This window comes from Rhagoletis pomonella, unplaced genomic scaffold, assembly GCF_013731165.1.
Source record: "Rhagoletis pomonella isolate Grant_MI unplaced genomic scaffold, Rhpom_1.0 Rhpom_scaffold_00007, whole genome shotgun sequence".
NCBI classification, from domain to species: Eukaryota; Metazoa; Arthropoda; class Insecta; order Diptera; family Tephritidae; genus Rhagoletis; species Rhagoletis pomonella.
The window spans coordinates 51,271,106-51,285,227 of NW_023458561.1; the positions used below are offsets into that span (position 1 = coordinate 51,271,106).

At 38.8% G+C, this 14,122-nt stretch overlaps 3 protein-coding genes across 4 annotated transcripts in view; all 3 read left to right on the top strand.

The window, feature by feature from the left end:
* LOC118743027 (putative inorganic phosphate cotransporter) overlaps positions 1-2,183 on the top strand; it is a 32,283-nt gene extending 30,100 nt beyond the window's left edge. For both annotated transcript variants that reach the window (XM_036475493.1, XM_036475494.1), the window contains 2 exons: positions 289-1,365; positions 1,431-2,183. In XM_036475493.1, coding sequence (XP_036331386.1) covers positions 289-1,365; positions 1,431-1,601 — 1,248 coding nt within the window. In that variant the 3' untranslated portion in view covers positions 1,602-2,183. The remainder of the gene's footprint in view (positions 1-288; positions 1,366-1,430) is intronic.
* A 4,256-nt stretch (positions 2,184-6,439) lies between these two features.
* Positions 6,440-11,161, top strand: LOC118743886 (putative inorganic phosphate cotransporter). Its single transcript, XM_036476649.1, has 4 exons — positions 6,440-6,443; positions 6,513-6,646; positions 6,721-7,797; positions 11,039-11,161. The coding sequence occupies exons 1-4, from the start codon at positions 6,440-6,442 to the stop codon at positions 11,159-11,161; spliced, it is 1,338 nt and encodes a 445-aa protein (XP_036332542.1).
* A 1,619-nt stretch (positions 11,162-12,780) lies between these two features.
* Positions 12,781-14,122, top strand: part of LOC118744006 (putative inorganic phosphate cotransporter) — a 1,879-nt gene continuing 537 nt past the window's right edge. Inside the window, exons 1-3 of the mRNA XM_036476769.1 lie at positions 12,781-12,848; positions 12,926-13,062; positions 13,167-14,113. Coding sequence (XP_036332662.1) covers positions 12,812-12,848; positions 12,926-13,062; positions 13,167-14,113 — 1,121 coding nt within the window. The 5' untranslated portion in view covers positions 12,781-12,811. The remainder of the gene's footprint in view (positions 12,849-12,925; positions 13,063-13,166; positions 14,114-14,122) is intronic.

Genomic DNA, 14,122 nt, shown 5'->3' on the forward strand with positions numbered 1-14,122 from the left:
GGTATTTTGATTTAGTTGTTAAAGATTTTTATGCAGACCTTTAAGATTCAACTTTTTTATCATCTGAGGTGATTTTGGAAGTATTTTCAAATGAGTCCAGTTCACGTAGAGCTTATTAAATATTTTTCGGAAATATGTTGGCGGAAATCTTAAAAAAAAACAATACATTTTATATTTCCGATAGAATAACTACACCAATTTTTTTCGCATGTAAAGTGATGCACCCTAATGTACACATACCTATTTTACAATGAAATGAACTAAACTCCCTCTATCTAACCTTTGCAGGAGTTCAGCTGGAATGAAAAGACAAAATCCGTTTTACTCAGCAGTTTCTTCTGGGGCTATATCATAACACAGGTGCCGGGTGGAGCTTTAGCGCGCAAATTTGGCGGTAAAACTACGCTGCTCTTTGGCGTTCTTATCTGTTCCATACTGGCTGTACTCACACCCATTTTCGCTAGGATTGGCGATTGGCAGTTAGTATGCGCACTTCGTGTTGCACAGGGTCTCTGTCAGGGCATGGTCTTTCCATCGACGCACACACTACTATCGCAATGGGCTCCCATCGAGGATCGTGGTCACTTTACCACCTATTGTTACTCGGGCGCGCAATTCGGTACGGTAGTTATGATAGCGACAAGCGGTGTGCTCGCTTCCTCATCGATGGGTTGGCCAAGCATCTATTACTTTTCGGGTGGCATTGGCATTGTATGGGCTGTAATTTGGTTCTTTTGGGGTGCCGGTTCCCCAGCGGATTCTAAATTGATTTCCCCCGAAGAAAAGAAATTCATCGAACAATCGATTGGCAACAGCAGCAGCGATGATCATAGTGTGCCGGCCAGTGTGCCATGGTTGAAATTCTTCGCATCGCCCGCGTTTTTGGTACTGATTTTGGTGCACAGCACACATAACTGGGGCTTCTGGACGCTGCTTACCGAAATTCCCACCTACATGAAGAATGTTTTCGGCATGGATATCAAACACAATGCGCTACTTTCGGCTTTACCTTATCTGGCTATGTTCATCATGTGTTTTGTCTTCTCGGCCATCTCATCGGTGCTCGATCGCAACCAATGCATACCACTTTCCATCAGTCGAAAACTTTTCAATTCGATCGGTCATTGGATACCAATGATATCGCTCATTGGCTTGGGTTATGTCAGTGCCGATCAAACCTCACTGGCAATTGGGCTGCTTACGATCACAGTTGGTATCAACGCGTCCACCTACTTGGGCTTCCAGGTCAATCATATTGATCTATCACCTAACTTTGCCGGCGTACTAATGGGCATCACCAATTGCGCGGCAAATATTATGAGTATTATAGCGCCGTTGATTGTTGGCTACATCGTTACCGAAGAGGTGAGTGGCAAAAAGTAAAAAATAAATAAATAAATAAATTTAAAAATTTTGTTTTTTTTTTTCAGGAAAATCCGGAACAATGGCGAATAATTTTCTTCATTGCTAGCGGTTTCTACTTCATCGGTAACTTGATGTTTGTCATATTTGGTCGCACCACAGTGCAGCCATGGAACGATCCGCAACCCCTTCCCTCAACGAAAAAGCGCAATTCCACGCAGCTGGAGTCACAGCATTAGATACGTTGGCGCTACACTAGCGTTTAGTTTTGCTTGATTTTGTTTTATTTTTACTTTTTCATTAGGGCAATTCGTCGAAACACGCAAATGCCTCGTAACCACGTAAACCTCGTAGACTTAACTAATTTTGTATAGAAAACCGGTTTATTTGCGAGTTCTATGCATTTGCGAGGCATTTACGCGTTTAGATGAAAACCCATATTTTAATTTTTTTTTTGTTCATACCGCTGTGGTATATTGTTATTTCCTTGTCTGCATTTGTCTGTGTGTAAATTAAGATATTAAAAAATATCGACTCTATAGCATATACTTCGTAAAGTAGGATTAAATTATCTACTAAAATTATGTATCATAATTTAGAAGTGTGATTGAACCAAGAACTATGCAGCTTAAGCTTAATTTTAAAAGTAAACGAAAGAAAAAACAAAGAAATAAAAAATCTAATAACTGAGTTAGACTTATTATGCTTATTTCGCGAATGTTGAGCGGTAAAAGTGGATAATTTGGAAGAATTAAGACAAATTTACATAATAAAGTGGAACAAAAGTAGAGCGAATTCTTTTTGGGTTTCGCTTAGAAGAATGACTTTCTCATAAATATAGTAAAGCAGCTAGTAAAAACCAATTAATTATGTTTGCTTAACTTATGCCGGATTTCCACTTTCCAATGAATGACACAAATTTTAAGGACAAAGTTGGGCATTAAAAATATTTGTTCCACTAAATACAATAAGAAAAAATTGTCACTTAATTCGGTTTCAAAGGGCATTTGTTAAATGGCAGTCATTTCTCGTCATTTTAATGCCTAGTGAAAATATGGCAATATGAAAGAAGTTGTGAGTTCATTCAGAATAATGTAACTTCTTATTAATTATTTCTTTTTAATACCAAGACCCAAATTATACTATTAACGGGGAAATCCTCCCTAATTTGTGTGGGATTTTCACTCTCCCACGAGGTTAAATATCTCGGTTAAATTCTCGATAGGAAGCTGAACTGGAAGCAGAAACTTATGGAACGATCCAGGAAAGCCATTACCGCCATCTACATCTGTAAACCAGCGGTAGGGAAATGATGGGGTGCGAAACCACACATAATACACTGGTTGTACGTGGAGGTTGTCCGACCCAGCATTTTCTATGGGATTACCGTATAGTGGCCGGCTCTAGAAAAGTCAATCATGGGTGCGCTAACCTCTACTCACGGTAGGGCTCTGGAGACTGTATTAAATCTTCTGCCTGACGACCTTTACGGTAGATATCAGGCCACCTGCATCGAACTAGACTGAATGCAGCTCAGACATGGAGAGAGGCTCATTCACTCTCAAATACTAGACACCATTCCAGCAAACCTACATAAGCTGGATTCCATTAGTCCAAACTTCTGCTTCGAAAAAAGGTGGTATACCAGAATTTCCGACAGAAGGGACTGGGTAAACCACTCGGACTTATGTAGATCCAGTATCTACTGCCATCTTTACGGACGAGTCAAAGCGCGAAAATAAAGTTGGAAGCGGAGTCTACTCGAAAGACCTCTCGCTAAACCTAAGCAGGCGGCTTCCTGCATCGTTTTTCAGGCTGAAGTTCAGGCCTAACAACGGCGCCATTTGTCTACAATCCGTCACTATTTATTCTGATAGCCAAGTAGCGTTTGAATCTTTAGAGTGCAGTAAACCTTCTTAAAATGTGGCTGGAATGAAGAAGTACTTTAAGCGAGCTTGCAGCGAAGGGGCGCAGTGGAATACCGGGAAACTGCGCGGCAGATGAGCTTGCGGGGTGGGAACTGAACTATGCCTAGTAAACTCTGCGCACGATCGGATGTCCCCCTGCCTTCAAGTAAGCACCCACTTCTGTCATACCTGCAGGGACGAGGAGGAGGTGAAGAGTAGAGAGAACACTATCTCTGCAACTGTGCCGCTCAAGCAATTCCAGTGTTTAGCTGATCTCGACTTTGTGGACGTCCCCGACGTTCGACGATATGTTAAGGTTACACGATAGTTCTATCATATGGGAAACTAAGGGAAAGGAACCAGAGCTCGTTTATAGTGGCATCACAATGGGGCAAACTGGCCTAGCGTGCAAACCACCGTAACCTAACCTAACCTAAACTAACTGAGTGATAATAGGTGCGTTGTGCTACTCCGCAGAACACAGGTTCGATATCTGATGCGCGGAAGTTTCTTTTATGGGTTTTGCCCTTCCAAGCTCTGAATGTTATGGTATATTTAGGTTTGGTTTTGATTATAAAAACTCAGAATCGGACAGACTAGGTTGTAGTGGGCATCCAAATCATGGTGAAGATACACTTAGGCCCCTTGTGATACCCTTTTTGCTCCATTTTTCTAGAAGTATAATCAATTAGTTTTATTTATAAAGCATTGAAGATCGCAGATTTTTCGGCGACCTTAAGTCTGCAAGACTATGGAAAAAGTGTTTATGAAAACGTTGCCAGAGTTTCGGCAATCCTAGTAGTTGGTCCCGACAAAGTGCTCGACGCCTTCAATTTCCTCTTCTCGTCAGCTGCTTCAACAGAATTCCTTTATTTGAAAACCTATTCATATTGCGTGTATTCCCATTACTCAGTGACCAGCGATTATTCCAACAGCCATCCTAAGTTGAGGGCGCTTTATAACTTGTCTGTTGTTTGTCATAGATAAAAAGAATGCAAATTTGAATTTTTATCCTTTGAAGATGCAGATTATAATCTAACGTTTTCTTAATATGTTATTGTCGATATTAATGCTTTATTCCTCTGTCCCAATTCACCACCAGGCTCACGCGTTTTGCTTCTCTCTCTAGTCATGATGAGGCAGAATAAATGTAGAGGTTGTTGAGCCTTTAAATCCGATGTTATCAGCGTGCGCCAGTAATTCTACTAGGTGTTTACCTGATCTGAAACCTTATTTGCTGGCAATGGCTAAAGCTGGCTTTTTAATACTATGTCTCCATTGAGAGATGTATCCATTAAGATTTAATAAATCCAGTTGCTAAATCACAACCGTCTCCATTACCACAACGAGATATGTTTGACGTTCACATTTTTAAATATTTGACGTTTGCTTATGTATGATTTTATAAATACAGTTGCGGACATTGATATACAGACAGATAAAAGGAAGGTACCAAGCAGAATTGCATTATATGAATTCTGAATATTATTGGCTTCTTATTCGTGGTAAATATGTATGTATAATATATAGTTTGGAAAGTGTAAAGAATGGTACCATATTCCGAATCATTTTCCCGAATTTAAGAAAAATTATCAAAACGGTAAAAAACATTTGCGGAAAGAAAAATTTTTGTAGAACTCTCTTATTCATAGAAGGGAACCGAAAAGCCAATCGTGGGCCTTTGGCATATCATGAATACGAACTGAGTTCTAGAGGATGTTCGGTGCAATGTTATCGAAGCAGAACCATTACCGAAATTTATAAATTTTTTGTCGCAGCGTGTAAATGACTTATAGAAAGCGGAGAAGACTCTGCATGATATTACTATAAAACATTTCTTCTAAATTTTTAGTTTTAAAAATAATATTTTCTTAATTTATTACAACCAAAGTAATCCAACAAATTGTACTTATTGATCAATATTATTGAAGATTTGACGAAGATTTAAGTTAAATCTACTGCCTTTCGAGATTTAATTTTATATGGTAAATCTCAAAAGATTTAACGTCAAATCTCGTCAGAGGGCTAAATCTTCATTAAATCCCACAATGGAGACATAGGATAAGAGGCAATTTTCTAGGCGGTTCAACATTGCTCAAGAAAAATCGCACGTGTAAATGGCGATTATCGCATTTCTAAAAATTTCCTTCTGTAAAGGCAGCTTAAGAGATATCCTTTTCAGGTCTGACGGAGCTAGAGTTTCTGTCCGGAACTAGAGTTTCAACTCAACGGTCTGTATAACCCGGAAGGAAGCAATATTTTTTCATAATTCAGGCGTGACCCAGCAATACCGATTCCCATTACCGTGTTCCTCTTAACCGAAGTGCAGCAAGAGATGCCATCTGATGAGTTATAAACTGTTTAGTCATCTGAGTAAAAATATTAAAAAACAACTGTTTTTATTAATAAAAAACTCAATTTTAGGAGGTATTTTCAAATCCGTCCACCTAACGTAAATCTTAGTATTTTTGCGTGATATTTTGGTGGAAATCTTAAAAATATAATAGATTTTATAATTCCAGTGAAAAATAGTACCGATGTTTTTTTTTTTTTTTATATGGGGTGTGATGCAGTCTTCTATACATAAGTTGACTATGATTACTCGGCCGTGCTATCATAGTAGCACAATGCCATTAAGCGCATTTTAAAATTTTCAGGCAATAGCCTCATGGGATTATCTATTCTATTTTTTGTTGTTTGTGTGAAATATTTTATTTTTATCGGTATTTTTCTTTTAATCAAAATATATTGAAATAAAGATTAAAAAAAAAATTTGCCAGATTTTGCATATACATACATACATAAAACTGGAGAACAAAATATGCAGACAAACACCTAATTCGTCACACAATACAGTACATATATTGATATTTTAAAATTAAATGAAAACTTTTAAATTTATAAATCAAATTATTAAGTAAACGTGCACAATTTACCCTACAATTGTGACTTAATTTTCCAAACCATTTTTCGACATATCAAAGTTTCAGTTCTCTTTATTAGATTAATCCAAATGTCAAATTTCCGAAATAAAGGCAATCGTAAAAAAACAACAAATTTTGGTGAAAAATTAAATAAATTAAAAAATTGTACATGTGTACGTTGTGCAATCAGCTCGAATTTCTGATCCTGCTTACTTTTTACACTCGAACACCATTTCTTGTAGCCCAATGTGTACGAAAATATCTTAAACAAAAAATATTGGCCTCTCATTATTTAGCGTTTGTTCATTCTCCTTTGCAGTTAAACATTTCGGTGTTCGACATTTGCAAACCCTTTTGCTTTTCGGCACAATGTCCGTTGTGTACGCGTTACGTGTTAATCTATCGGTGGCGATCGTCGTGATGACCGACAAGCATTCAAATCCGGATTTTGAAGTGATGCAACAGCTTTGCTTTCAATTTGCCTTTAATGTGAAAATATCGTGTACCATTTCTCTTCCGCACTATAGGAGTACGCTTGGAGTGAATATATCAAAGGACTCTTGCTGAGTTCCTTCTTCATCGGCTACGTCATTTCTCAAATACCTTCTGGCTATCTATCGCGTAAATGTGGCGGCAAATTACTTCTACTCATCTGTCTCGTCAGTTGCTCACTTTTGGCCATACTGACACCATTGTGTGCCGCTATTGGAAGTTGGCAGCTGATGCTGGCCTCTCGCATTCTCCAAGGCGTCTTTCAGGGCAGCGTATTCCCTGCAGTGCATACGATACTTTCGAAATGGTCACCAGTCGATGAGCGCGATTTAATGAGTTCGTGTGCCTATTCGGGTTGTCAATTCGGTACATTTGTTATGCTGGCCAGCAGCGGTGCGCTAGCTGCTTCACAGCTCGGTTGGCCGAGCATTTTCTACATATCGGGCAGTGTTGGTCTGCTGTGGGCTGCCGTTTTCAAATGCTTTGGCTGTAGTTCACCAAAAGAATGTCGGAAACTTTCAGAGCGAGAACGGGAACTCATCTTTTCGCATTGGGGCAATTCGGAACTGCAGGTGCGTCGCAATACAATGAATCCACCGTGGTCGTCTTTCCTGAGGTCGTGCCCATTTTGGGCCCTAGTTATCGTGCACTGCACCAACAATTGGGGCCTATGGACACTTTTGACCTACATGCCAGTCTATATTAAGAATGTCTTACACATGGATATTGAAAAGAATGCTCTCTCATCTGCGCTGCCATACTTCGCTATGTGGATCTTGAGTTTCGTTTTTACGGCAATGTCTTTATGGCTCCAAAAACGTAACTGCATATCATTGAAAACCAGTAGAAAACTTTTCAACACCATCGGTCATGGAACACCCGCACTGACACTGATTGCACTCGGTTACGTTGATGGGGATCATGTAATAACTGCTGTCTGCCTTTTGACCATAACTGTGGCTATTAGCTCGGCTTCATATCTGGGCTATCAGATTAATCATATCGACTTATCGCCGAATTTCGCTGGCATATTGATGGGTATTTCTAACTGTTTAGCTAATATAACCGGTATTGTGGCGCCGTTAACGGTGGCGTTAATAATCTCAAATGAGGTAAATGGATAATAATGTTTTATTTTTGCATACGAACTTTACACAACTTGCCAGGTACAAAGAGTATAGTAGATATTATTAGGTTTATTTTTTATCAGGGACCGTAAATACCTCGTCTCTTTACACGGGGAAGACGAGCTAATGTTGCGTCTCCTATGCATGCAATATTGGATTCCGAGGGTGAAAAATATGATAAGGTCCATCATTCACAATTGCAAAGTCTGCACGATCTACAAGAAACGGTCGCAAACCCCACTTATGGGAATCCTTCCCAAACAACGCACAACCTTTTCCCGTGCATACACAAATACGGGTGTGGATTTCGCAGTCCCCTTTGACATCAAGTGCTACTAGGGAAGAGGATGTTGGATGTCAAAAGGCTTTGATTGGTCTTTCGTCTGCTCCTCGACGAAAGCTTTTTACCTCGAAGCGTTTACTCCGACAATCGTACTAGCTTTAACGGAGCTTCACGATATCTACGATGAGAATTCCAAGGCACGCAATAGTATTTTCACTAAATATAACCATCAAACCTTAACTGCATTTCATACCCGCTGCGGCTCCTCACATGGGCGGTTTCTGGGAAGCAGAGGTAAAAATTTTCAAAACCCACTTCGAAATGGTCAAGTTCGATGATAAATATACTTTTAAAGAGTTTAACACTCTTGTGTGCCGTCGTATTGAGCCTTGCCTCAAATAAAGAACACTAAGTCCCTCTTCAAACGAACCGTCCGACCTGGAGCCGCTTAGTCCAGGCCATTTCCTAGTTGGCAGTCATCTTCTTGCTCCACCCGAAACCAACGTAAATGAAAATCCTGCATCGATCATAAAACGATAGCAGGAACTAAATGTCCTACATCAGACATTTTTTAGGAGATGGAAAATGGAATATCTCAACGAAATGCAGAAACGCATCAAGTGGGAATATCCACACACCAACTCAAAGCAAGGTGACTTGGTCGTTGTTATAGAGGAAAATCTACCACCTAACGAATGGAGATTGGGGAGAATCGTCAAACTATATCCAGGTTCCGACAGCCGGATAAGATAAGTCGACATCGATAGAGCTAAGGGAGAAATCCCTACACCGTTTGCAAAATTGGCCCTACTTCCTCCCAGCGAAAGCAGACCAATCTTTCTGTAAACTCTCCCTACTCTTCTCTACGGCTTACGGGATCCCACATCTCAAGTGGCAATTACTGCAGCTGCCGAATCTACGATGCGAGTAGCTTCGAGAGCGCATATCTGATGCATACGTACCTAAGTAATACAAAATATTCATATGATTCCGTCACACCGAAAGTTATGTATGTATTTTTAGTATAACCACCAGTCAAGTCAAAACTCGATAGCGCTACTACCTGTCATTATTAAGATGAATATTGGAATACACCATTATTCAATATCCGTATCACCGAAAAATAATCAAATAGGCATTTGGCTTAAAGGCGATTAAATTAGGTAAAAAATAAGAGCGGCGACGGTTCCTACGCATGACATCCCGGGTTGACCTGGTTATGTGAAATCAATCTTCTCAGATCCTTAACGTCAAAACAAAATAAACAAATGCTCACATCTCCTTAGAGGCAAAAGCTTGAAGGAGGTAACGGTGAAATTCTACTCGGATAAGTCCCCGATGCTAGAAAATGCATTGCTATATCAGATTTAAAAAGTTGCACGACAATGAGACCCTTTATCTAAAATCTTATAAGCAAACGTGTGATGGATGTCGATTTGCTTAGTTGGACTCCTTTCCGCACTTATAAAAACCGTGAAAATTTTGGTCAATAGTTGAATTTCCAAGTCTTCGGCTATGCTGACAAAGTCCAATCAGTTAGATTTCCATCTCCTATGTAGTATCGTTGATAAGATTCTTTATACGATTTTGGAATGTCGTATGAGGCGTAAGCAGCCGGACCACCAATCTTCGGTCAAATGTCCCTTAACGTACCCCGTCTCTGTCACGGCATAGTTTTCAGATCACATTCTGGTCTGTCAGCATTTCAAGCTCTACGCACTTACGCTGTCTACAAATCTCGTTATCGTCTGTTAGGTGACTTTGTTTGCTGCATATTTCTCTCAAACAGCGGATCGGAACTCTACGTCATAAGAACTGTTTCAGGAGCGCGTAGTGGTCTGAATAGAGAATCTAGCGGGACAAAACTATTTGAACAGGTTCGCGTTGATGCATTTGTGCACCATTTCTATCCACTAGCTTATGGGACCGCTGTTTACAAATCTTCAGTCAGGTTTCAAAAATCCAATAAGGCGAACACATTTTTCCAAATTAAAAGAATTCATTCAAAACTTGTTACTCGGTTACTATTCTGAAAATTTAAAGCAATGGTAAAAGCGCGAAAAAAAAGTATATTTTATCTTAAAGCGAACACTTCACAGAATTCGTTTTTATAAATTTCAAGTCGGAACTCAGTGAAACAATTTATTTTTTTTCTATTTGGAAATGCAAATAAAATAATTTCATGTTCAACTTTTCACGTTGAACTTACGGAGTTATAAGAAAGTTATGTACTAAATTTAAAAATTTATGAAACAGTTTTTCTATTACCGATAATCACTTCTCTTCATGAAAAAAAAAAAAAATGTTTCAATAGATGCACCGTTACACTTTGAAAAGCAAATCGAAATAGTACAAAAGAAAACCCGTTTTCCTGATACAGCTAACTGAATTGCGTCGACTAGCCAAAATAATTGGCTTAATATTGTTTTTTTATTAGTGAAAGAGATCAAAGAACAAAATACGAATCACGGTTATCTAATTAGCCATGACATTTTGACGCAATTGGCATGACATTGATTTTTACATTTTGTTCCGCTAGTTTTATGAATCCGACCCGTGTGCAGCGTGAAGAATTAGTTGCCAACAATCTCAACATCGAAATATGATCACGAACAAAGGCGCGTGCTTACCTGCTTATCTGTAAAAAGATAGTGATCCGGGTAGAATGTATGCTAGGAATGCTCGAAGACTATCTTCGGCTCATCACTGCCTAGGTATGTTATCTATTTATTATTTTGCATCTTGATCAAAATCACCAAAGTATATGAATGTTTCGCTGCTGGTGTCTGGTAGTTATAAAACCAATGAGTTTTACAAAATCAATATTTGAATCACAAACTATTATATTACCATATTATAGCATTCTGCCAAGAACATAAATGTTACACAACATTTTAAATTAGCATTCTGTTATATATATGTATACGTATTTTTCTTTTACAGAAATCCGTTGAACAGTGGCGTATCGTATTCTTTTTGGCATCTTTCTTATACATATTGGGAAACACAATATTCCTGATTTTTGGCGAGATCGAAGTGCAGCCATGGAATGATCCCACAGATTAGTTGTGAATTGTATAAGAAATCATTTTCATTTATGCATATATGTATCTAAATGTACATATGCTTATGTATATACGTATTAACTGTGTAGCATTTTATATTTTAAGCAATTAAACACTTAAATTAGATAGGTGAAAATTATTGTTTTTTTTTTTGGTGTTGAATACGAAAATGAATCTTTGAAAAAGTTAAAATAACAACATCAAAATACTCACTGTTACGATTCTGTTGAAAAACATTTTAAATATTTTTAAAAATATATTTATGCAAATTTTTTAAGCTTAAATCGTTTAGTCATTTGAGGGAATTTTTTCCAAACAAATTTTTAAGAATCCATTTTTATTCATTAAAAAACTCAATTTTTTGAGGTATTTTCAAGTCCAGCTCAGGTAAACTTTAATATTTTCCCGATTTTGTTGGAAGTATTAAAATATAATAGATTTTATAATTCCAATGGAAACACAGCTCCGATTTTGTTTTTGTATGGGGATTGATGCAGTCTAATGTACAAACATACATATGTACATATGAATGCATAATACGCCGAAATTTTTCGTCATATCAGATCTGTAACGTTCGTTCAATTTTACAAAATAAGATCAAATTAAAGAGCTTGGCTTGCGGATGTGCAATAACTTCTTATTTTTCAAAAAGAGTTGCCACCTGATAAAAAAAATTAAATTAAAATAATTTTTTTGTTAAATCAATTATTACACTATGAACATCGATCGAGAATATAAGCTTTTCGAGATCATTTTATTTAAGCACTTATTTTGGGGAAAAAATTTACAAGATTTCGTGTAACTACTCCAAGCAAATTCAACATTTTTGGTGAAACATTTTTTTGCGTATCACTGAATAGCAATGGTTAGAAATAAAACAGGTGGGTCGGTCTTTAGGAAACGATAACTTTTTATTTTGTTCTTGATTCCTTTGTAAAATATACTTAGCAGCTTTTCATTCAAAGCTAGCGATATTTAATTTTGAGCGTACCGAAAAAACTTCCCCTTACAACCCGGAAATAAATTCTTTTTGCAAAGCAATTTTGAAGAAAAATTTGCCAAACGTAGGTACGCCTCTTTAAATTCTTCGTCAGATTTTCATCATTTACAATCGGACTTTAAAAATATCCGTTGCTACCGCCCTAGCCGTACCATCCTAGTGTCACTAAATTAAAGGTGGCAAAAAATCAGTACATTTCTGCTAAGGATATATTTTGATTTTTCCAGTGGAACTATTTCAAAAAATAAATCCGGTAGTACCGAATATAGGTGTCACCGAAAAATGTAAAAGAAGAACCCTAGGTTCGGCAAAAAAAAAAAATATTCGAAATTTCCTTGCAAAAATTCTTTGGATCCAGGGTTGTACGACGAACCTTTTTTGTTTGCCCGTATGATGGGACGGTCTAATGTGCATACATAGCACTTCATATCATGCGAGTTTGCTTAGCCATTACAAGTTTGCTTACATTCATCTAAGATCACAGCATTTTATTAAATTTATTTTGCGGCAGTACGTTTTTGTTCAATTTGATTTATTAAACATTAATGCGACTTTAAGTTTTCTGATAACTAACAGATAATGTAATGCAACAAAATGCATTCAGTTTTAAACAAACTTGCGTGCGGGCAGCACTAGAACCTTAAACCCAGTATGGTGCGAAATGATCTATCAACAGCTGAGAGAGAAAGTAAGTACTCTCATAAGTGGAGGATGCTATTTAACAGTGTCTTTTCTCTTACCTATTTTTTTTTTTTGTCTTTGCAGAATCTTCACTGGGCGTGCGGCATCTACAAAGTATGCTGATTTTCTTTGGGTTGTGTACGGTTTTTATGATGCGCGCCAATCTCTCCGTTGCAATTGTGGCTATGATGGATCGCAATTCAACAAATCCAGATTTTCCGGTGAGTGTGCGGCTTGCATGTTTTTTTTTTCTTCTTGTTTACTTCAACTTTTTCACACAACTCCAATTTTTTATGGTTCCAATAATGGATCTTCTTCACCGCAGGAGTATGCCTGGTCGGAGCAAACGAAGTCATTGCTGCTCAGTAGTTTCTTCTGGGGTTACTGCCTAACGCAAATACCTGGCGGTCAGCTATCGCAACGGTTTGGCGGCAAGGTGATGCTGCTCTTTAGCATTGGCATGTCGGGCTTTCTCGCTCTATTTACCCCGATCAGCGCGCGTTTGGGCGATTGGCAACTGATATGTGCTCTACGCTTTCTACAGGGTTTCTGTCAAGGCGTCATTTATCCCTCCACACATACGCTGCTGGCCAAATGGGCGCCACCAGCCGAACGTGGTGTACTCGCTACGCTATGCTTTTCCGGCTCACAATTCGGCACGATTATTATGCTAGCCATCAGCGGCACATTAGCTGCCTCGGCTTATGGCTGGCCGAGCATCTTCTATATGTCCGGTTGTTGCGGTGTGCTCTGGGCTTTTGTTTGGCTCATGTGGGGCGCTGATTCGCCACGAGCATCCAAATTGATTAGTTCAATCGAAAGGGACTACATTGAATCCGCTTTGGCGGCACTTTCAAAGCGTGAGAGTGATGCGATGGCATCGAAATCGCCAACGCCTTGGCTGCGCATTCTCACATCGGTGCCATTCTGGGTGCTGCTCATCGCATGCTGCGCCTACAATTGGGGCTATTGGACGCTGATGACACAAATACCTTCGTATATGAAGAGCGTACTAGGCAAGGATATCAAAAGCAATGCATTGCTGTCGGCGTTACCTTACACCGCAAATTTGCTGCTCGGCTTGGGATTTTGTGCTTTGGCGCAAGTGCTGGTGTCGAAACAGGTGCTCAGCACCAACGCTAGTCGCAAAATATTCAACACGATCGGTATGTGGCTACCTATGGTGGCGGCTGTTGCATTGGGTTTCGTTGACGCCGATCAAGCGAATTTGGCCGTAGTTCTACTGACAATAGCTGTTGGCGCAAATTCGGCAACATTTTT